The following is a 23,875-nucleotide window of genomic DNA, read 5'->3' on the forward strand; positions in this document are numbered from 1 at the left end:
ACAAATATTAGTAGAGACCCAGTGGGATTTAATTAGAGGATTAATTGCTCTGTGTGTGTGTGTGTGTGTGTGTGTGTGTGTGTGTGTGTGTGTGTGTGTGTGTGTGTGTGTGTGTGCGCGCATGTGTGTGAGAGAGAGTCCCTTGGATATGTTTTGATTTTGATTTATAATTTCCTTCTGAAGTTTGTTTACAAAGAATGCATTTTACGTACTGCCTGTATCTATGTTTCTAAAGGGCAAACACATGCACAGCTGAACGTTTTCTTACTTACTGTAATCAAATCTTTAATGGTCGAATTAAAATAGATCTGCACTCTACCAAAACAAGTATTAATATAGTAATATATTTAAAATCATACACGCTGCCTTCAAGTCATATAATTGTTAGGGGTTTAGCATGTCATTGACTACGTTTACATGGACATCAGTAGTTAAATTATTTTTCTTAATCTGAATAAGACAATAATATGATAAAGGTGTTTACATGAGTTACTTTTCGAATGTTTCTTTCACGATCCCGTTTTACATGTTAAAGCACATAATTTGATTAACGTCGTTGCGTCAACATCAACATTTCCTCTAGAGTTTCATGTCATTTTGGGTGTTTCATTTTTAATTTGTCCTCTTTAACGGCAGTTTGGCATTTTCACTTTCATTCAGGAACATTTCATGCATGCCCCCCGTGACGAACGAGATATTGGATGCGAGTATGAACTGCTGGAGGAGTGTTGCTTTATTGGAATTTGATATTGCACATCGTGTGGGGAAAAATCCTCCGCCTTTCATGATATATATATAGTGTCAAATAGTTGTGTATATAGACTATTCTGTTGCAAAATGTGGCAAAAATCCTACAAAACGGTAATAGTTTAAGTTAATGACAAATCTGTAGTGCACTTTAATAATGCAACTAAAATTGGCATAGTCCACATGTGTTAATTCCATTTCTATTTAGTTCGTTTATGCCTTTAGTCAGATTAAGATAATCGAAAATCTTTGTTTACATGGTAAACTCTGTCAAAGTATTGTCTTAATCGGATTAAAATCGAATTAATGCTGTCCATGTAAACATACTCAATGTTTACACTTTGCATTTTATGCCCAACAATGTTAATCACATGTAAATGAACAGCCCAAACCCATAAGTGTTTGCTGTTCAGCTGAAAATGTTCTCATGTAACACAACCCTAATTTTGTAGGTAATTTGAGTATTGCTTTGCTGATGCTGAATAGTGGTAATACTGAACTGCTAAACACCATACAAAATCTTACAGTAACCAACATTTTGGTAGAGTAGATTACTCCTAACCTAATGTGCATTTTGTCCTTCAATTTCTGATAAGTGCCTAGAAAAACGAAACATCAAATGTGTCATCTATACCAGTGTTTCTCAAACACGTTTCTGGAGGACCACCAGCTCTGCACATTTTCCTTGTTTCCTTAACCAAACACACCTGATTCAGATCATCCGCTCATCAACAGAGACTGAAAGACCTGTAATGGGTGTGACAGAAAAAGGAGAAGTCCAAAACATGCAGTGTTGTTGATTCTCCAGGAATGTGTTTGAGAAACACTGATCTATACCGACTAGAATAAAACACATTTTACACATTCGTTAATAACTGTCCAAACAGACTTGAAAGCAGTATTCAGTTTTTGATTTAGACTAGCACTACCCAACTCAACCTAATTCAGCTTGTCACTGAGCAACATTAAGGGACATCATATTTAAGGATAAAGGTTTATAAGGGAGATTCAGAGCTTCTTAAAGGTTTAAAGTCAGACTAACTGGCTCAGTCTTCCCTCAGCTGTCATTTTCATTGGTTTCTATATTCAGCACGTGAGGTGTTATTTCACGTCCAGACACCAGAAAGCCTCCAAGATGGAAGGTGTTCAGTTTAAGAAGAATCCTTTCGTCTGTTCCATGTGTTTGCACCTGAACATCTGCATGCATGCTCCTTTCCTCTGCGATATTTCCAGTTGTTAATTGCTGAATATCTCTCTCCAACCATGTCCACTGCCTCATCCTCTTTCTCTCTCTCTCTCTCTCTCTCTCTTCAACACACTCGATTTCCCTCAACCCTCCATTTTTTATTCTCTCAACAATTTCTCACTTTTCTCCCACGCACCTTCCCACATCCTCTTTGTTCTCTTGTTCCTTCCTTTCCGTCCTTGTTCACCCCCTACCGATGTTCTCTTCTCAACCTCCCCCACCTCCATCCTTCTCTGTCCATCCCTGTCTCTACAGATCTATGCTCAGCAGCGCAGAGAAGTCGGAGAAAACCAGCGTCGGGCCGGAAGATGAAAACAAAGATCCCTCCTCGTCTCCGGGCGGCGGGACTCCTCCAGCCGCGCCAGTGTCCTCGCTTAAAGACCAGTCCAAACCTCGCTCTCTCCGCTTCACCTGGAGCATGAAGACCACGTCTTCTATGGAGCCCAGCGAGATGATGAAGGAGATTCGGAAAGTTCTTGACGCCAACAGCTGCGAGTACGAGCTGCGCGAGCGTTACATGCTGCTTTGCATGGCTGGCAACCCTGCTCGTGACGACTTTGTGCAGTGGGAGATGGAGGTGTGTAAGCTGCCCCGTCTCTCGCTCAATGGCGTACGCTTCAAGAGGATATCCGGGACGTCCATTGCCTTTAAAAACATCGCCTCCAAAATCGCCAATGAGCTCAAACTGTGAGAGAGGTATAAGGGTGAGAGAGAGATGCGCAAATGCAAGTGAAAAACAGTAGCATTTAAAGATTCTCTAAACAGGGATGAGTGGAGAAGGTACTACTCAAACATGAGGGTAGATACAGAATATAGGATCAGATTCATAAAAACGGGGAAATAGCACACTGACCCATCAATCCTGCACACGATGAGGAGTTTTAGAAGGTGTAGGTTCTTTGTCCTGAACATGTTCAATTCAGAAAGGCGACGAGTCTCTCGACACACTTTGTTTTCTGCTGAAAATGAATTTTGAACTCATTTCTGGTCTCTTCGTACACTTGCACACAAACGCACCAATTGCCTATTGAAGTGAATGGAGGATGAAATGCCAAACTTGACAGAGGGGTGGCCATTGACTTCAGACCCCAAAGTATTGATAGGTTGGAGGTGGATCATTTAGAAGCAAAGAATGATGTTTGTGGCCACTTCAGAGAGACACACACACACACACACTCTCTCTGTGTTTATTTCTTCCTCTTAATCTGTCGACAGGGTTGCGCCTCGCCATTTGTTCAGTAAGGGCCAGCGCACTTGATCAATACTGAGAGGACTGTAAATTCTGGTTTAGGTGATTTTAATTCTTAATCGGCTGGGTTTAGATTTGCTGCACTGGAATGGGTGAATTTCTGTTGCCTTTTTATTTTCTTATAGAAATGAAATGTTTTATTGTTGTATTTACCAATGATTATGTTTTAATATTATTAGAAACAACAAATTCTTTTTATTATTATTATTTGTGGTCTTGTGCTCTTGATCGTACTATGCCTTTGTATAAAGAATGTCTGAAAAAAGCACCACATGACTCCCATGAAACGTTTCGCACTCTTGCCCCACTTTGCCACAAAGGATCATGGGGCAGCAAGTACTCTCCTCATGTTTAAAAAAAAAAAAGTCACTGGATCAAAAAAAAACATTTAAGGACTCAATTCATGCAACTAATCATTCCCATGCCATGTTCATGACTAAGGAACTATTGTTGAGGGGATCCACGACCCTCTATGCTTCAAGCCAAGAACTTTCCACTTCCGTCTTCATCCGCAGGAGGCTTTTGGCATTACTCATTTGATGGTACTCTTTATAAAAACGTGTCTTGATTGAATGTGTATGTCTGTATGAGAGATGGAGGGTTATGTCTGAATAACCAAAATGCGTGCTCCGTTTCATTTTCAACGCAGAGACTATTAATAGCAGTACCTGCCATATTTCCAATATTTTGTTGGCATTATCATTTTCACTCTTGAAATCAGTTGAGAAGTCATCCGCGCACAAGCAGATTAGTAATTTGAGCAGATGGGAACCAACCTGCAAAACAGAGCGAGAGCGTTTACTGACTGCAAACTAGAGTTTGTTTCCATCCTTTTCTGCTGAGCTGTACATGCTTGCATGCATCCTCTAGTTGACATCGGGTGCACCTCTGTTATTGTGTAAAGAGGACAGGGGTTGGGATCAGATCTTCTTTTAAAGTCTGTCGACAGTTTGGGGGACAACTGTGCACATGTGTGTTTTATATCTTCATAGAAAATAATGATTATCTTTTTTTTGTCATGTACTTTGCTGTTCTCACAAACGATCATTTGTTCAAGGTGCTGGGGATCCAATTATTTTAAGTATTGTTTGTTTCTTCAGGGTTGATTATTTTTATTCACAACATTTTTTTTTTGTTGCTGTAATTTTATTATTTGTGTCAGACTCTGCTGTTGGGTTAGGGGGGGTTCACATAGAAATACACCAAATGTTTTTTTTTTTGTGCAAAGATATGATCGACGATAGTAATAAAACAATTAAACTCACGATGGCTGTATTGAAACTGGTTTGTTCCAATGTTTAATATACCCAACAATGGCATATCTGAAGGTGTTTGACATCACATAGGCTCCTTAAATATATGCAAGTAACCAGGGTGCAAATTATACATTTACGGGGTCAACTTTTTCGATAATGTTAGTTTTTGTAATACACACTTATCAAATGTAGTAAATCAAATGTAGGTATTTGTTTAAATTACATCAAACTTGTTAAGTTTTCAGTGTTTTGTGGGACATTTTGTTTTCTGACCTATTAGCTACTTCTGAGGTTACTGTAGGTCAAACTATGTATCTAAATTAAGTTAACTTTTAGGCTATATGTAGAAATAAACTGCTAGGCTATTTCAGGAGAATAAAATGACAATAGTTAAGATGTCTATCGGGGCTCTAGATCTGCTGGCTTCAGACCATTGAATTTTGAGTTTTTTACTGGCAGACTTATTGGCACAATTATGCATTAACAGTAGTATGAACCATTTTATGGGTGGTCAAATTTATATTTATATTGTAATTCATTTATATTAAATTTAATTATTAACATTATTTAAAATACAAAGCAGAGCTAATTATTTCTCAGTATTAAAGAGCTAACCCCTATATTAATTTTTGATCAACTATACCAATAAGACGTATATTTAGTTATCCCCATATCAGCTTCCTGAACAATTAGGGCAGTTAAACATTTAATTTTGAACAATTTAGATTTGAGAAACGATCTAAATTTGATCCACGTTTAAATGTATTTGGTCGAGGGCTGAAGGCGTGTCCTCGCGGTGTTTTGGTTTGGATCCGTGAACATAACCTGTAAGTAACCATAGTAACAGTGATGTTAAAAATAATATAGTGAGGCGCGACATTTATAACAGAAGCTGTTACTAAATCTATTTGTAGAGTTCAAGCGCTGTTTAATCTGTCGAATTTTAAGCAACCGACATGAGCTTTCACGTTTAATGTCACCTGATGAGAGGTAGCGAGCTCGCGCGCGCGCACGCACGCACAGCACAAAACTGGCGGGAGCCGCTGAGGAAGATGGCTATAAGGAAGTAAACTTGGCCCACACCTGAGACTCAGTAAGTTAATAAAACTACAATAAAACACTAACCACACACTCACGATACGCCTTTGTGTGATAAACAGGCGCCCTCATGCTGTGTTTACATTTCCGGTGTTCTGTTCGCACTGTTCCAAAAAGCATGGTTGTGTGGCTTGAAGATAACGTTACACAATAAGTTAACGTTAACTTACTTAATTTCCCGTCACAAAACAGTACGCAGATGGCTCAAGGGTTAGCACTGTCGCCTCACAGCAAGAAGGTCGCTGGTTCGAGCCTCGGCTGGCCAGTTGGCATTTCTGTGTGGAGTTTGCATGTTCTCCCCGTGTTCGTGTGGGTTTCCAGGGGTGCTCCGGCTTCTCCCACAGTCTAAAGACATGCGGTATGTCAATAAAATAAACTAAATTAACGTTAGGCATAATGTGTGTGTGAGAGAGAATGAGTGTATGGGTGTTTCCCAGTATTGGGTTGCAGCTGGAGCTTGGTTTTACATCCACTGCATAAAACATACGCTGGTTTGTGCGGTTCATTCCACTGTGGCCACCCCTAAAGAATAATAAAGGGCTGAAAAGTAAATGAATGAATGTTAATTTTGACGATATACAATTTGTAAACAGGCCCGTAGCCAGCCTGGTGAAAGGGGTGGTTCTTTTATGCAGTTATGCGCCTCATTTTTTAAATTTAATTATGAGATTCAAACACTGCATTTTATTGACATTTTAAGCAGAATTCTTTTACTGGATTAGCTAGTGGGGTGGTCATCATTACCACACTTTTTCATGTACCAAAACATTTCCTAAAGATTTAGAATAAAGAAAAGCCTAAAAATATATATTTTTATAAAAAATAATATTTATTACATCATATATTATTTGAAAACAAATAGGAATCTGGTAAAGTTTTATTTTGAAAACTGTGGCCTATTATTATCATTTATTAGGCAAAAACAAACTGTCCACACATTTAACTTTTCTCAGTCCGGCCATTTCAGTAAAAAATAATTAAAACATAATTATAATAATATTACTAATAATGCAGAGTGTCACAATTTTTTGAGCCTCTTTTGTAATTTTGAAAATTCATGGATAAAACCAATAGCCAAAATATATTCAAATGAATTTAATATAGGCCGCTTTTGGTGCTTCACACCTTTTTATTGGTGATTTTTGTTTCAAGCTCCTGTTAGCATTGGCCAAAACTGATTAGCTGAAGTCACTGAAGCGTCAACCAACAGAGGATTCCGCCTGATCTTAAAGCCTTTTTTATGGGTTATTTTCACTATTTATGATGGCACAGCAGTCAAAATAGGACACATATTTTGTCATGTATAGGACACATTCTTGACTAAGGATGAATTAAAATTGTTCTCAAAGTCACGTTTAGACACCTCACCCCCAAACACTTCATTTTTATGGATGAATCAATAGTTTTAAACACGGTTCACATTCAGAATTAAGCCTTAGCTGGATATTACACTTCATTTAGAGCTGTGTTACACTGCATGGAAGGTCCTTTTCAAAAACCCTTAATAGTGGCTAGTTTGGAATAGTAAAATGAGGGTTCCTGTATTATGTAAAACATCTGTAGATTCTTCAGTCACAACAAATTCATTTGGTAATTTTCACTTTATTCTGAAAAAAAGGAAAAAATTAAAACAGAAATAGTCACAAGCAAATCCAGTTCACAAGTTAACAGTTCTCACATACATACGTTTTGGAGGAAATGAGAACTCCAGCACAAGCGTTCTCTGGAATCATCTTTAGTGTTTTAACGCTTTCCTGTTTGTGCCTTTAAGAGCGAGACGAAATCAGTGTATTTCAGAGTTGCAACAAAAAAGTCAAGTATTTTGCATCACTTAGTGCTTCCACAATATTAACTAGTACTACATAAATTCACTACCTAACAGTATCGTAAGGACCTAATTATACAAACAACAAACACTGCCTCCCCAGTATGAGTCTATCAACATGCTCTTCAGCGGGAAAGTGGCTATACACAATTACACCATGTGTGCTTCAGAGCACTCAGTAGTGCCTGTAGTCATACACACTAGGTGCTGTGCAGCTGTGGCCAAAGAGATGGTGGATGTTTGTTGTCGTTTTTAATTCCAGTGTATATAATTTTTACCCCACAATTTTGGTTAAACTTCTGACTTCCACTAAGCTTTCTATGACAGATGGCGTTCTAGTCGCTGTAGGTACAGTGGAAGCAGCTGTGCTTAAGACTGTTGACGAGGTATAACTGTAGGACCTGAGGACAGATGGGTTTGTGGGGCAGTAGGGTTTGGTTTTTTTGGCAAGACTGTGGTTCATATGCCTGTATATACGGAGGGCTCTCCTTACACGGTTTGGGATCGTCCTTCCTGACTTTAGTTTCTCTGGTTTCTTACAATTCTACAACATTGCCCTTTTACATTGATTTGAGACCAAATTCTCAATTAAACGACTATTCAGATTTCCATACACCATTATAAAAAGGCAAATACTACATGGCGGTCAGTGTGACTGAGGTGACTCCACCTTCAGCCCCACCAGTGAGGGCGGCAGCTGTCCGGCAGAGGATGAGGAGGAACTTAGAGAGTTCCTCAGTGCCCCCTGGTGGAGCGTGGACGCAATTGCAGGTCTGATAAGAGGAGGGGGAGGGTGATTGTGAGGGGTCCGGTTTTGTAGAGGTCGCGTCTGAAGTGGGGGAGGCTGGCGCAGCAGGCTAGGGGGTGCTGAAGGGGGCGCGGGGCGCAGTAAGGGTGGAGGTTGAGTGAGGGGTGGGGAGGACTGAGCTGAACTGTGGTTCCCAGAGGCACTACCCTCAGAAGAGGGCAGGGGACTGTCGGAGTGAGGCGGAGAGATGCCATCCATCTTCACCTAGGACATCAAAGAAAAGAGATGAATCTCTATTTTTGGTCAACTGCATTTCAAACAAGTTCAAGTTCTACCTTTTACACAACATTCATACAGACGGTCTTCTCTCTCACCTCATCATCTTCCAGCTCTGCAGACCCATTCAGCTCTGTGTTCACAGTCCTCCCGCTGCTTCCTTGAACCTCCTGTTCTGCCTGCCATTCACGTAGCACCTCCTCAAGATTGAAGCGTCTCCGGTAGCTGACGAAGAATGAGCTGACTTGTGCCACCGTCTTGTTGCCAATCACATCTGCTATGGCAGCAAAATCTTTACCATATCGCCTGACAGCTGGAGAGGAAAACAGATACATGATGAATTTGCACCAAACAATGCATTACCAAGCAGATTATCCTACATGTTTAATGTGAATACTTGATTTTGATTGGCCAGTCACAGCAAGGGTAAACTGCACCTCAACAACCTTAAACACTAGCAACAGTTAATGTACAGCACGTCCAGGTATCGAGGATTCATCTCTTTTTCATATTAAAGAAACTACACTTTTTTGGGAATAGGCTCATTTTACAACTCCCCTTGAGTAAAACAGCAGAGTTTTACCATTTTTGAATTTAGTCAGACTATCTCTGGGTTTGGAGAGCACTTTTATTTTAGCTAAACTTAAATCATTGAATTGGATTAGATCGAGATTAAATCGGATTCAAATAATAAATCAAATAAGATTATTAATTAGATAATTTTCCTATTTAAAGCTTGACTCCTCCAGTGTAGTTACGCTGTGTACTAATACCAACAGAAAATGAAATGTTGCTACTTTCTTGGCCAATATGTCTAGTAACTATACTCTCATTCTGGCTTAATAATGAAGGAACTTCACTGCCTTTTAATGGTTGCAGCAGGCGCAATGATATTACACAGTGATGTTACCTAGTTACCTAGCTAAGGACAATTTTCAGGTGTTGCGTAATATCATTGTGCCTGCTGCAACCATGATACGTCACCAAATTTCCTTGATTATGCCAGACTGAGCATAATAGCAGCTAAGTTTCCTAGCCATATCAACCTAGAATAAATAAGCATTTTTTTCCCCTTTGGTTTTAGTACATGATGCAACTACAGAAGAGTGAAGCTTTAAAGAGGAAAATTATCAATACTCTTTTACAATTTTTTTTAACAAGATGCTAATGGTCTAATCCGGTTCAATGATTCATGCTAAGCTAAGTTAAAAAGGTTTTCACTAGAGCCAGAGATCTACTGAATGGGTTCAAAGAAGCTGTAAACTAGGGGAGTTGTAAAAGGAGCATATTTCAAGTGGAGTATTCCTTTAATGCGGCAGCTGTCATCTTGCGGTTATCAATTGTATAGAAATTCTATTCAGTATTAATAGTTCTGAAATATTCTTTCTGAGTTCATCTGCTTTCCTGGACAATTGTTTCACTGTGAGGGATACACTGTAATGGATTATAATATAAAAGGTAAAATTTTAAAACAGTCATCCAAATCAATATCACTTGCTTCATTTTTATTTATGAGGTGAAAAAGCATACAGTAGAAGTTAAGATTGCACCTCAACTCTTAAAGGTGCAATAGGAGATCTTGGAATATGCTAACATTAGCCAGATGCAAATCACCGTTCCAAAGTCATGCCTTTTCAATGCATAAATGCACACTAGACAACATCATTACAATATTACATTATAACATTCACCAGAAAAAAAACATAAAAAATTGTGTAGGTTTTTAATGTTTACCTGCCATTCTCTGTCTTAACTGTGTCCATGAATGTATTGAACATTTTGATTGGACAAATTTTTCTTGGTTCTACACCTCCAAATTTAAAAAAGCATATTAAAGTAATTTGTACCACTTAATTTACTGATTGCAATCAGGATGTAAAAAGATTCTCAACCAGCATAACAAAAATAGACCATCTGAAGACAATCACCTAATGCACCTTTACATTTTTACCTTGCAAACTGCTTCTTTGTTGAAGCTTTGCATTTAATCATGTAGTTTGATAAAAATATTTCAACTCAAATCTACATTTACGTTTTAAAAAGTGGTATTATGTGCATCAGGCGTTTGTTATTGCAAAATAACCCCGTTCAAGGGTTATTCTAATGATAACATGCTGGACGTAATCTATCCCTTAGTAACTCATTGGACAAGATAGACAATTCAGCTGTTGTTTACCGTTATAAATTTTGCATGCAAATAAACAAGCCATCCTTTTCAGATTATTTAGTTTTCTGGAAGATTGTCTTGGCCCTCAAACCAGGAAAAAGCCATGTTTATTTCTTGTCTTCAAATTCTTTAATGCTATTTTTTTAGAATAAATAACACAAAACATTTAAATCTGTGGTTTTAAATGGTATGCATTATAATCTACAATATAAAATAAAAATAAAAGTGTTTTCATTCAGGAAATAGTGATAACTCAGCTCACCCTGAACAGCTAGGAGCTGCTCCTCCGTTGTCCAACGTGAGTTGATTTTTTGGTTGGGCTGAAGAAAATGCAGCACAAAAAAATAATTAACATTATGATGTAACATAAAAGTGGCATTTCACTCAAAATTGGTAGAGATAGACGGCAAGCCTAAAACATTGGGGCCACCTTTAAACGTCCTGCATTGATACCAACCATTTATACCATGCTACTCAACTCAAGCAATCCAGGTGGAAACTTACCTCTCTTGGTCTCATGTCTTCAATTCCATCACCTAAGTTGTTCCTTAAAACGCTGTTGGTTTGCTTGATTTTTTGGACCTAAAACAAAACGGCCAAAAAAATTTAAATAGTGACAACTGCATATATATCACTAAGATTTCTATAATTGTATGGCTTTATATATTTCTTTGAAAATACAGTATACTGTTAAATATAGTATATAATATTGTTAGTGTATTTGCGTTTGAGTCTCTCAGATTTGATCCATTAATCAAAACTTGGTTTCATGCACATTACCTGTCTCTTTAGTGACACTAGCTGTGTGTCCAGCTGTCTGATAGTAACAGCTCCTGAATCAGTGGATGCAGAAAGGGCGACAATGTCCTCCTGTTCTAGGTGCATGCCTTTAGGAGGCCTGCGGCGAGCTCGAAGAGGGTGGTGACGGTACTGCGCACTCTGGTTCTCTTTCCGGGTCAGACAAGATTTGCTTGGACCTTTCTCGTTTCCTCCTCCATTTCCAGAGTTCTGCTTTGCAGACTAAAAAGCAGCACACATACAATATTTTTAAATAAATATTTTAAGCTAAATTTCATATGAAGGGTGTACTTTAGACCATGCAACTGGTCAGTATTTTTTTTTTTGCAGTCACTAGTCCCTCATCACTGCTTTTATTATTAATATTCCAAGTAGTAATACTCTTTTCAGACTACAGGATATACTTGCATTATAAACTTCTAATTCAGAAAAAATACAACTACAAGAAAACATCTATTCCTCACTGTTATGCAGCTTCACTTCTTCCAATTGCAAGAAATAAGGTCTTTTCATAATTCTAGTTTTAAAAATGGTCATGAAAAAGTCTTATTTGTGAAATGGTAAATCAGAATTGGACTTTCTACAACTTTTTGAAATTACTTATGTTAACATGTTGACAGTGGCGCAAGACAAAAAAAAAACTTACAAGACAAAAAAAAAAAAATCACAATTACCATTTTTTAATTTCATATTATAAACAGGTTTCCATACTAAATTAATACAGAGTTATTAGCTGTAGATATAATGATAATGCAAATTAGTCGCATATCATGTTGGACAGTTCATCATAGAGTTTGATTATTTGTTACACCACATGCTCACCTCTTTCTTGGCATTGATCTCAAAGTCACTGTCGCTACCTGGATCTCCTTCCTCTATCTCATCATTACTGGCAGGAACACAAATACACACTTTGTAATCCTATATGTCTGGAGGCCACAAACATTTCAATTAATTTTCCTCTTCTCTCTTTTTACCTCTCATTCTTTTCTCTCTTGCTGAGGAGTTTGCGAGCTTGGCGATCCATGACGCTGGTTCGTGTTCTGGTTTTCTTCCAGGAGTAGTAGTACTTCACCAGGCTTGTGATCATCTTGTCTGGAAGCTGAGCAATAAAAACAACAGATGGATGCAACCAAGTTAATACAAGCACAAGATATGTCCCGATTCAAGCTTGTGCATGCAAACTCCCTTTTTATGTTCTCTGGAATAGTTTCAAATCATTTAAATGTTCTGATGGATGTAATCACAGCAGGATCTTTGTACGAGACAATAGGTCATATTGTTGACTTTGAGACCCCTCTACATGGATGTGTGATTTTACACCAGTGTAGTTGCGGGCAGATGTGAGATCAGCAGATGACTCTTATATAACCCATCTTGCCTCCTGCTCACCATCTGTTGGATGCGATGGAAGCTCTTGCCATGAAAGCTGAAAGCCTGTTCAAACAGAACTTTGTCTTCCACAGTCCACTCATCAGGAAACGGAGTGAAATTGGCCAGGTCAGCCAGTGACTTCTCCACATCATGCTTGTGCCACAGAAGCATGCCAAGAGCCTGTTGATATAACGCAGGAGGATAGTATAAGTGATCTATGCCTCTATCTAGAGGATTTGCCTATAATGCTTAATGTTTATGTCAAGTGGTACCTGTTCCATGTTGTATCCATGCTTTTCTTTGGCCATTAGAATATACTCATCCACTGAGAACAAAAAAAAGAGGGGAAAAAAAAAAAAGAGTTTCTTTATTAACAAAAAATGGTATAGCTGAATACCACACAATACAATTATCATACCTTGCAGAATTGCACACCTTGCACACAACAAAGTGGAAAGTAAATAATATGAATGATTCCTTGGATCAATAATGTTTTTAAAATCAATTAATTAGATTTAAGTCACAATATTATCCGTTTAACAACTGTTTAATTGTTTTTCTTAAACACATTTCTTTAATTCAACATATTTTGTAAATATTTAATGCTTCTTATAGACAAGAAAAATACTAACTTGAAAATGAATTACTTAAAAACAACAACGCAATAAAAACCATGAATAGTTTCCATCAGGGGTGTCAAAACCCGGTAATGGAGTGCCGGTGTCCTGCACAGTTTAGGTTTAACTTTCTTTAACACGCCTGTCTGGAAGTTTCTAGTAGCTGGTTCAGGTGTGTTTAATTGGGGTTGGAGCTAAAATATGCAGGACACCGGTCCTCCAGGACCGATTTTGGACACCCCTGGTCTACATCAACATAGATTGGACAATTTCTTTTAAGCATGAAAACAATAACAGTTGAGTACAGCTTTACAGTTTAATCATATATTAATAATTTGTTGTTTTGCTTGATTCTATTTTCAATTACATGTAATTAATTTTCTAGAGTTGTGGCAACAAAAAAGAGAAATCAATTCTGAGTTTTGCTATTCTCTCAAGGATTCTGAGCTTAGTTTTTAACAGCAGAAAGTGTTGTATGCTTTACAAACTGTCATATCTGCTTGCATCCAATTCCTTACCAGTACCACTAGAACAGAAAATAACTATTAATAATGGAAGAAAAGATTTAAATTTCCTGTAAAGTGCTTTTGCAGGGCTCAAAATTGTGACCATATTGGTCGCATATGTGCCAGAAACTTGAGCTACGCAACATGATAATGTATTTGGGAGCATTTGTGCGACTGCAAATAATGATTGTAGTGTGACCTTTTTTGATTTTTTTTTTCTAAAAACGTGCTGAATACCTCTTCCCTACTGCGTAGATCTTATATTGGTTCATATTAGCTGCCAATCACTCAATGCCTTCTGCTGACAGATGACAGGGAGCTTTTATGACCATGGGAAATGCAAACAGCTGGACTCAGAGGAAGCCGCAATGAAAAGTAGGCTACACAGGTTTGCAAACCCACCTAAAGTTACAATTAATGGCGTTGATGATAGCGATAGTGGTCAATGTTTATCCTCCAGTCGAGAGTGTGATTTCAGAAAGAGTGCTGAGGGTCTCAGAGTGGATCAGCTGTTCAATGGCCCGAATCTTGATGCACTGGATTCACTGTGCATTTAACGCGAATGGCAGCTAAATGTGAAATCTAACATTGTATACATCAGTGCCTAAGAAGCTCGACTTTACTAGTTTAGTTTCATTTTAATCTATACTGTGGCTCATGATGAACCTCGGCTCAGTTGGCGTTTCTGTGTGGAGTTTGCATGTTCTCCCTGCCTTCGCGTGGGTTTCCTCCGGGTGCTCTGGTTTCCCCCACAGTCCAAAGACATGCGGTACAGGTGAATTGGGTAGGCTAAATTGTCCGTAGTGTATGAGTGTGTGTGTGAATGTGCTGGATAAGTTGCCGGTTCATTCCGCTGTGGCGACCCCGGATTAATAAAGGGACTAAGCCGACAAGAAAATGAATGAATGAATGAACAGTAATGCATGGGCAGTCATCGCGAGATTCTTGATCTGCCCTGCTCATATTGGGTGGGCTGACTCACCTGCTTTCTTACACAAACACAGTAAAATGTAAATCAGCACATAAAGAGACATTTTTAAAATTTTAAATGTGCAGTTTCTATCAGCGTGCACATGTGCGAATCGACATGCATTTAAAAGAATAGTGCAAAAACCATATTTCTAACTGCAATGCTTCATTTTAGTTTGATGCAAACCATAGACTTATTTTTCATAATAAATCTATAATTTTTTTATAGCACATAGTTCTCATTCAAGCACATTTAGGCAGCATAATAATGAGAAATGTACTTCATTGTTACTATTATTGTCATCATTGACCATTAATATTTTATATGTATTAGACATTTAATTTGGAATTATTGTGCAAATATCAATAAGTCATCACTGCATTAGTTAGATAGTTGTTTCTGTTTTTTGTAAATTCTGATTGATTTTGTTTTTAAATATAATAAATTTGTTATTATACAATTTGCAGTGGTGCTTATAAATTTTTTGTGGGGGATCCAAAATTTTTGAAGTTGCGAGCACCAATGCTACCAAGTAAAAAGGTTCATTTCGAGCCCTGTTTTGAAATGATGCTTGACAGTCTCAACTGAAACAGGAAGACAGGGTGTGTCTATCACAACTCTGCCATTCAGAGCTGTTGTTGAGGGCAGACTCACAGTCTACAGTAGTGATACTGAGTCTGACTCACCATTTCTCCACTTTTAAAATACAGCTTTCTGTGTAAGTCACATGAGTCCGATATGTTTTGTGGTTTGTACCAATTGGTCCATATAATATGCTCTGTGGTGTGTGATACTATGTGGGATGCTATGATACTATTGTCCTTTACACACAGAAAACTATATATCATTTGAAAGTTTAACATTTCTAGTTTTCATATCTGGTGAAAATTTTTGTCATAGGAATTAAGGAGCAGCAATTATTTAGTGATTTGAACAAGGATGCTCATTAGAGAAAAAAAAGCATTATTTTGCTACAGCAATTCACATGTTAAACATACTTTTGTTTTTAGTGGTTAATTTCAAAACTCAAACCACCAAACTGCCCATACTTTGGAATTTAGTGTCTTTTTTTAACAAATTGTCAAAAGTATTTAAAAATATATATAAGATTCATATCCCTCAAAACATTCAAAGGTGCCTTTATATGATCATTACCTAGTTATGTTTGGTACTGTGCTCAAATAAAATCTCATTGAATGTTCATTTTTTGAGATATCAACTTCAAATTTGTAATAAAATTTATTCAAATATTTAACCAAAATTTAAAACAAAAGAAAGTTGTTTTGGAATTCTAATAGTGTTGTCACATACAGTATATATTCATTCAAGCTCAGCAAGACCTGGCAGGCAAAAAATGTTGTGCACACTGCCAGCCAAAATGATGTTGCGCACACTCAAACCGAATTTCCAACAACACTGCGATAACATATGCACTGGACACGTAAAGTATGAATCAATCTTTACATTATACCACAGCACAAACATGGCTTAATTCAGAATCTCAATAATTGACGTGATTATTTCTTATGTCTATAAGGATATAATAATATTGAAGTCCTATTACAGTATGTACGCGTATCAGGGAGTTGCTATCAATATGCAATATAATAAAAGTGCCTTGAATGTGTCTACTTATTTACAAGTGCATTCTTGTTTTTAAATTCTTCATTCATTTTCTTGTCGGTTTAGTCCCTTTATTAATCCCGGGTCGCCACAGCGGAATAAACCGCCAACTTATCCAGCAAGTTTTTACACAGCGGATGCCCTTCCAACCGCAACACATCTCTGGGAAACATCCACGCACACTCATTCTCACACACAACGGAAAATTTAGCCTACCCAATTCACCTGTACCACATGTCTTTGGACTGTGGGGGAAACCGAAGCATTTGGAGGAAACCCACGCAACAGCAGGGAGAACATGCAAACTCCACACAGAAACGCCAACTGAGCTAAGGCTCGAACCAGTGACCCAGCGACCTTCTTGCTGTGAGGTGAACGTGCTACCTACTGCACCACTGCGTCGCCCTTTGAATTCATTAATGTACATAAATAGATCAATGGGACTATGCACATTTTACAAGGTAACATATCCTTTAATAATTAAATTGATTACTCAAAAAAAAATTGCCACAACTCTAGAACAATCTGCCATCATTTATTCATCTACACTTGTTCCAAAACTGTTTAAGTTTCTTCTGTTGAGCGCAGAATAAGTTATTTTGATGAACGTTAGAAACAGAAATAGCAATAAACATCCATATTATTTGTAAATATCAACAGATTTCCAATGTAAGACATCCAAAATCTGCTCAACTGACATAAGAAACTTAAGCATTAAAAAGAAAAGATTTGGAACAACTTGAGGGGAGCGAAGGAATCAAGTAAGTAAGTTTTCTTTTTGGAATAAACTACACCTTAAATTATCCAGGATTTTTTGCATCTAGTAAAAAAAAAAAAAAAAAAAAATATATATATATATATATATATATATATATATATATATATATATATATATATATATATATATATATATATATATATATTAGTTTCAGCTTAAATGTAAATTACTTTTTTCTTTCTAAAGTGCACATCAACAATAGCCTTTTGCCAGACAATCAGCAGTTTTTGACATATCTACATATAAATATTTGCCCCTTACACATGGCATCAGAAACTTGGCTGTTTGGTGACCAGACCAGCATGCTCCTCTGGTCCTTCTCACCATAGCTGGATGCACAGTCTGTCAACACAAAGAACAAACATGTCTGTTGCACAGCAGCTTCTCTCAAATACATCTGCAACTGTTTCCTCCCTCCAACATCCTTGTCTTTTCACTTCACTGCCTCTCTGCTGTTCTTGTCTGTATTCTTATATCATATATATAGTTTACTCAAAGAGTATATCGGTGTTCTCTCCTACTCCCTATAACTTGAGTGCACACAGAAACACCTACACGCAGCCCTTTATCTTATCATGCTCATGCAGACTGAAAAAAAATGCATGGAGTTCAGAGATAAACTCATCTCTTCCGAGATTAACTCCCAACTCCCTCTTTACCTGGTTTGAACTCTGGGATCTGTGCCTGGTAGTCCCCACCAACGCGGATCATACTGTCTGTTTCAAAAGAGCAAGAGAGAAAAAGACGGTCAGGGAGAGGGGAAAAAAACAGACATGAAACTGGCAGTGCATCCTCACAGAGGGCAGAGGAAGAAAAGTGGGTGGAGGGAGAGCAGAAACAATGAACAGGGATGCTTGACCGAACACACAGAGAGACACCGATATATCCAAACATTTTACACTTAAATTCAACCATTTAGGATTGATGTTGTTTTTAGAATTGTTCTACCATTTTATTGAATTAAAGGTGCAGATGGTGGCTTGGACTTGCTGGGTACAAATGTGTCAGACGTACCATTTGGGTGTTCCTCATCACTGCTCTCTTCCTCAGAGTGCTGGCTGTTCCCGTTCGTGACTGTTTTGGCCCTGCTTCGGGACAGCACACCAGACCCTGATCGCTCCATCACTGATGGAAAGGCTGAGAGAGAGATTTGAGTTGGCCTTTGTTTTCAAAGTCTTAAAGGGATAGTCCTCAAAACAAGCCTTCATTAAATATTCACTCAGCTAATCTGTACCTTCTTATTGTGTAACACAGAACAACACTATAACTGTTGTTGCCCACAAAGAGACGTCAATGAAGTCCAAAATAAACCAGTAGGTCATATAAGTCTAAAGAGATAATGAATAATTGTGTATGAATTAATGTAGATTATATACAAACAACAATAATGTTCCCGTAAATCTGAGGCAAATCACTTTTACTGGAATAAGGCATGGTACTGGAATTAGGGATGGTATAAGATTCTGACGGTATGATAACCTTGGATAAAAATGATAACCTTGGAAAAAAAATACCACGGTTTTACAGTATTGTGATTACTGCTCTAAAATATATTCCTTCTGAATGTCTGGATAAAAAACTAAAACATTTAAAATATTTTGGAGCAGTAAACATGTTAAGCTGAATAATTCAAATGATTCATTGACTTCTGCTTTCTTCAAAAAAAAAACTCATTTCTTTACAATTTCAAACAATCAGGGTATCATTTTAGATATCTTTTCTGTTGGAGATAATGTTGTCCTAAAAAATCAAAACAAAAAAAAAAATCTTACATATACCTTAGTGACAGTATTACAGAAAATATTAGCAGCTCTAAAACCTTGACTTTTCCCAAACCGCCGTATACAGTTGAAGTCAGAATTATTAGCCCCCCTGAGTTATTAGCCCCCTGTTTAATGGAGAGTAGATTTATTCACAACATTTCTAAACATAATAGTTTTAATAACTCATTTTTAATCACTGATTTATTTTATCTTTGCCATGATGACAATAAATAATATTTGTCTAGATATTTTACAAGACACTTCTATAAAGCTTAAAGTGACATTTAAAGGCTTAACTAGATTAATTAAGTTAACTAGGCAGGTTAGGGTATTTAGGCAAAATATTATATAATGACGGTCTGTTCTGCAGACTATCGAAAAAAATCTTGCTTAAAGGGGCTAATAATTTTGACCTTAAAATGTTTTTTTTTAAATAAAACCGCTTTTATTCTAGCCAAAATAAAACAAATGAGACTTTATCCAGAAGAAAAAATATTATCACACATACTGTGAAAATTTGCTTGTTCTGTTAAACACCATTTGAGAAATATTTAAAAAAGAAAAGAAAATTCAAAGGGGGCTAATAATTCTAATTTCAACTGTAACTTGAAAAATATTTCATCTAAGGCTTCAAAAGTTCATATTATTGTAATAAAAATGTGTTTAACTAAAATATTACATAAAGTTTAGGAATCCACCAATACGGACATTTTGGATTATACTGATAACTCGGAAGCCAATAAAAAAATATATAGCCCTATGAATAAAATGATTACATTGTTTTTCTGAGCCTACTTATTAAAACAGAATCCAAAAACTGCCATTATCTATTATTCATTCTACCGTAAACTCACCTAAAGTGTGTGTCTACTGCATGTGACATGCCACATCTTGTAGAAGGCCTTAATTAAAATGCTCATGTTCAACAGCACCCATCTTAAGTGGCTCAAAAGCAGAAATAATCCACAATGTAATTTCATTGTTTATCTGGCCAAAAATAAAAATAAGCATTTTTTGGGCCATTCTGATAGGGTCACCAATATACCATGCATCTTTAATAAAAAACGACAACCACCAGGATGTACAGGATGTAAATTTTAGTCTACAAATAAAATGACTGATCAAATAAAATCACTAAAATTATTATAATCCATGATCATAATGGCAGAATCTTTGAAGAACCTCTAAGGTCGAATTTTTTTCATTAAGCCATATATATATATATATATCAAGCATCAGTATCGCAATGTGCCAATCCACAATAGTCACATAGCAGGATCTGCAATGTTGAGTTGGGATTATACTTGAACAGCAATTCATTTCCAAATTTAAACCTTAGAGAGAAGGCATATTTGCATGTGTTTTAAGGCCTGTGACTCAGAGCAGTTCAAGTTAATTTAAGAAATTATGTAGTTTTGACATTAACTGTACATAATTATTTACACAAAGGCTATACAATGTTATTTTATTTTTGACTATTTAATTTATGAATATGAAAACTTTTAGACTCAGTTAATTTTTAATCTCCCCTACAAAATCTTCAATCAATCCAAATACATATATTTTTTTCCAAAAGAAGCGATTCACATCATGTGGTGAAATTGTATTCATATAGCAATGTATACATCACAGACATACAAAATATCGCAATACCACTTTTGTCCAATAATGTGCAGCCATACCTCGTGTACAGTGGCCAATCTTCTGAATTTAAATTATTTATAATGTAAAAACTACTAGAGAAACTCAAATAAACCTCAAATCAGTACAAACAACTAAAATAACTCTGTATGAAAATGAATTTTGTCTCAGGGGGACAGTAAAGGGTTTAAATGCTCCTGGTTGTGTTTTGAGTGCCAGGTGATGGAGTTGATTTCGCCTGACTGAGGTATCAAAACAAACACAAAGCGCGGGATACACGCAGTAGAGTAACGTTTCTAAAACGGCAACCAGTTTAGGTAACTTTCATTTGATTCAGCGCTCAATAAATGAGACTTTTATTCGGTGGACAAGAAGTCTTTGTTTCCCGAATGATAACGATGCCGGGAGTAAACGCTAAACTGACTTTACACTTTACAAACATGTGCATGAGCAGCTCCAGAACCACAAATAGTAATCTTTATAAAGCGTAAACAATGACCAAAGGATTTATTCCTTAAGCCAACGCCGTTATGATAGCCAGCCACCAAACTGCACCTCTCGATGTGTTCATGAATTTCTTAATTAGGGGAATGTATGAATTGTGATTTTTGAACATGGAAAGCAACTACACAAACAAAAAAGTACATTTTTCTCATTCAAATAAGTGGACTAATAATGAGCAATTTCGAGAAAAAAATCAGTTACATAATTCATTCCACATAACATATCTTATGACACTTCATCAAAAAAAGTTAAATATCATGACATATCTGTTCACACTCACACACACGAAAAAATCGTTATGTGTCATAAAATGAAGCGTTGAATGGACCGCGTGACGTCACGACCAGTGTCTCTATTGATTGAAGTTGCCGTCCGGCGCAGTGTGAATCAAACGTGCTGTTCAGAGGAGTTCAAAACACAAAATATGTGCCCCCGAACTGTCCATGGCATAACAAAGTGGCCAATCAACTCTTAGCAGCGTTTCAGCTGAAAGCAGTTATCGATTGCCCCCTTAAACTCCGAGAGGTCGCATCACTCCGACCACCATCCAATCATCCGTCCCTTGTTCATTTAAACATTTGTGTGAGTAACGCGCAGGGGTCTAGATCGGCCCGTGTAATTTCACCAATTCAACTTAAGAAGTGCAGATAATGAAAGAAACAAAAACATCTCCCCTCACCTCACTTTTCGTACAGTCGCTCACTCAAGTCTGAGTCCTTTTGTGTAGAGCCACGCTTATGTCCCTATTCCAGTTGTTGGCTAGCTGTCGCTGAACATTTGCCTTATAACGTTAGTTACCAGTCCGAATAGCAGTTCACTACCTGGCGTGCGGGCTTCCTTTCCTATTCAAACTTGTTAAGCAACAAATAAGTGCTGTGAGAAATCAGCACATCGCACTTTTGGTCATATTCAACTACATTAAAGCTTCAGTGGATATTCGCACGTCCCTCATTCTCTCCAGTTCATTGCATCGCCCGCATAGGGATCCTATCCGTGTGTATGTGCCGGGGAGACCCGATAACTCCTCACAACCAAGAAAACCTTCCGCCCTGTTCGCCTCTCCCCGACTAACTTCCATGTCAATTACATAGTCCCTTTAACCGGCATTAATTTCATAACAAGTGACTCTTACAACGTTACGATTCGATTCGTTTGCGTTAATCTGACTCTCGCAGTTGGCGTACGGGCACTGCTGAAATAGAAACGTTAAATGTAAACATCCCATCGTAAAGTCAGTTATTTATACGTTGGTTGCGACAATATTTAGATTTAAACTTGTATTTGGACAAATTGAGAACATTTCGAACAACTGTGTTCATGAAACGAACTGAACGCCGATCAATTACTTTGTGCTTTACCTGCGGTGCTCTCACATTAAATTATACGGAACTACTTCCTGATGTGTGCGGAGGGATTCGTCAGCTGTGCAATGCAGTGATGAGGCTGCCCAGACCCTTCACTAATGTATGCAGGAAAGAAAAACACTACAACTTGCTTGAGAAAATGAATTTTGTGGTGGATGTCGTGGATTAGGCTTTAGGTAAGGTTCTTTTACTATATTTGGTTGAAAAAATAGTAACTTAGTATTAAAGAATTTGAAAAGGCACACACTGTAAGCCATCATCTCTGGTCTACATTAATTAAACACAACCTGGAGGTACCACAGGTGAGAATAAACCTGATAACTAGGCACAATCCTAACACAGACAAAAAGACTGAATCCTAGATTCAGGCTGGACTCCAACATCCTCTCCCTCTGCCAGCAGGCCTATGTGGTGGACAGGTCCTTCCCTGCACACCAGTATACGCTGATATTCTTCCTCTGTGGCCCTTGCAGACAAGAACAGAGGCAGACATACCAGCACTTGTGGCACAAGACCCCTCCCAGCCATCTCTCTCTGTCTATGTTTCTCTCTCCAACCATTTCCTCCCTCCCCTCCTTTGTGCCATCTTGCCAGTAATGTGGAAAAGAACCATCTCCATTTTCTATAACTCACCTTATTTGTCCCTTTCTGGTGATCTCTCTTCTCTTGTCTCTCTCTCTCTCCTCTTCCTCTCTGTTAGACTTCCTCCATCCTCATCACCTCTGAGTTCCTCTTTCCTCCCCTCCCCCTCTCTCTATTCCTCCTCTTCCTCACTCGCCCCCCCAGCACCCCCCACGCGGGCGTGCGCGCGCACACATGCACACTAGGCAGAGAATGAGGTTTCAGTACTAACAATCTCTGCTCTGCTGGCAACCACAGGCCTGAAGGTGTTGCTTGAGTCCTTCTGTTTTTTTGATCTCCACCAACTCTCAGCAGTAACATGGAAGGCAGAGCCCATTGTTCACGTGGTGCATTAGTATGGCCCTTTTAAGGTCGGATCATGTTTATTTATGAGCACCATAACAGTTATTAATATCAGTCCATCATAGTTATCGAGCACGTATCAAGGTTTGGTGAGAGTTTTGGTGCAGCGGAAGAGATTTTAACAGCGGTGAACTCTCTGACCCCCCTCCCTTGTTTCCCCTCCTGAAAATGCCATCTCTCCCCGTCGCGAGACAGATTACCCGAAAACAAAAGGGTCGGGGCGGGCCTTCATGACGGGCCATCTGCGGGAGGGGCGTGGCCAAGAATATGCAGCGTTCTTTGCATTCAACACATGGATGGACATTTTAAGTTATGATGATGGCTGTGGCTTCCATACAATA

The 23,875-nt window shown here is 37.9% G+C and overlaps 2 protein-coding genes and 1 long non-coding RNA gene across 32 annotated transcripts in view; 1 reads left to right on the forward strand and 2 right to left on the reverse strand.

The window, feature by feature from the left end:
* Positions 1–4,506, forward strand: part of mark2b (MAP/microtubule affinity-regulating kinase 2b) — an 88,843-nt gene extending 84,337 nt beyond the window's left edge. For 24 of the 25 annotated variants that reach the window (XM_087261006.1, XM_087261008.1, XM_087261014.1 and 21 more), the window contains one exon: positions 2,249–4,506. In XM_087261006.1, the coding sequence (XP_087117132.1) occupies positions 2,249–2,684 (436 nt within the window). In that variant the 3' untranslated portion in view covers positions 2,685–4,506. The remainder of the gene's footprint in view (positions 1–2,248) is intronic. The other variant, XR_015495644.1, reaches the window with a different exon arrangement.
* Positions 45–4,506, reverse strand: LOC147843116 (uncharacterized). The gene is made up of 2 exons (XR_015495687.1): positions 1,258–4,506; positions 45–1,219 (listed from the first exon to the last, which is right to left on the reverse strand). It is a non-coding gene; the product is annotated as an uncharacterized LOC147843116 (long non-coding RNA).
* A 2,672-nt stretch (positions 4,507–7,178) lies between these two features.
* Positions 7,179–23,274, reverse strand: rcor2 (REST corepressor 2). Of its 6 annotated transcripts, none has more exon segments than NM_205638.1 (13): positions 7,179–8,433; positions 8,544–8,758; positions 10,875–10,932; positions 11,117–11,194; positions 11,393–11,632; positions 12,233–12,299; positions 12,388–12,512; positions 12,803–12,964; positions 13,057–13,109; positions 17,540–17,620; positions 17,938–17,994; positions 18,293–18,415; positions 21,866–22,144. In NM_205638.1, coding segments are annotated over 12 exon segments (1,611 nt in total). In that variant the 5' UTR covers positions 18,402–18,415; positions 21,866–22,144; the 3' UTR covers positions 7,179–8,067.
* Between the last annotated feature and the right edge of the window lie 601 nt (positions 23,275–23,875).

The sequence above is a fragment of the Danio rerio genome, chromosome 7, assembly GCF_052040795.2.
Source record: "Danio rerio strain M-AB ecotype USA chromosome 7, GRCz13ab, whole genome shotgun sequence".
Taxonomy (NCBI): domain Eukaryota; kingdom Metazoa; phylum Chordata; class Actinopteri; order Cypriniformes; family Danionidae; genus Danio; species Danio rerio.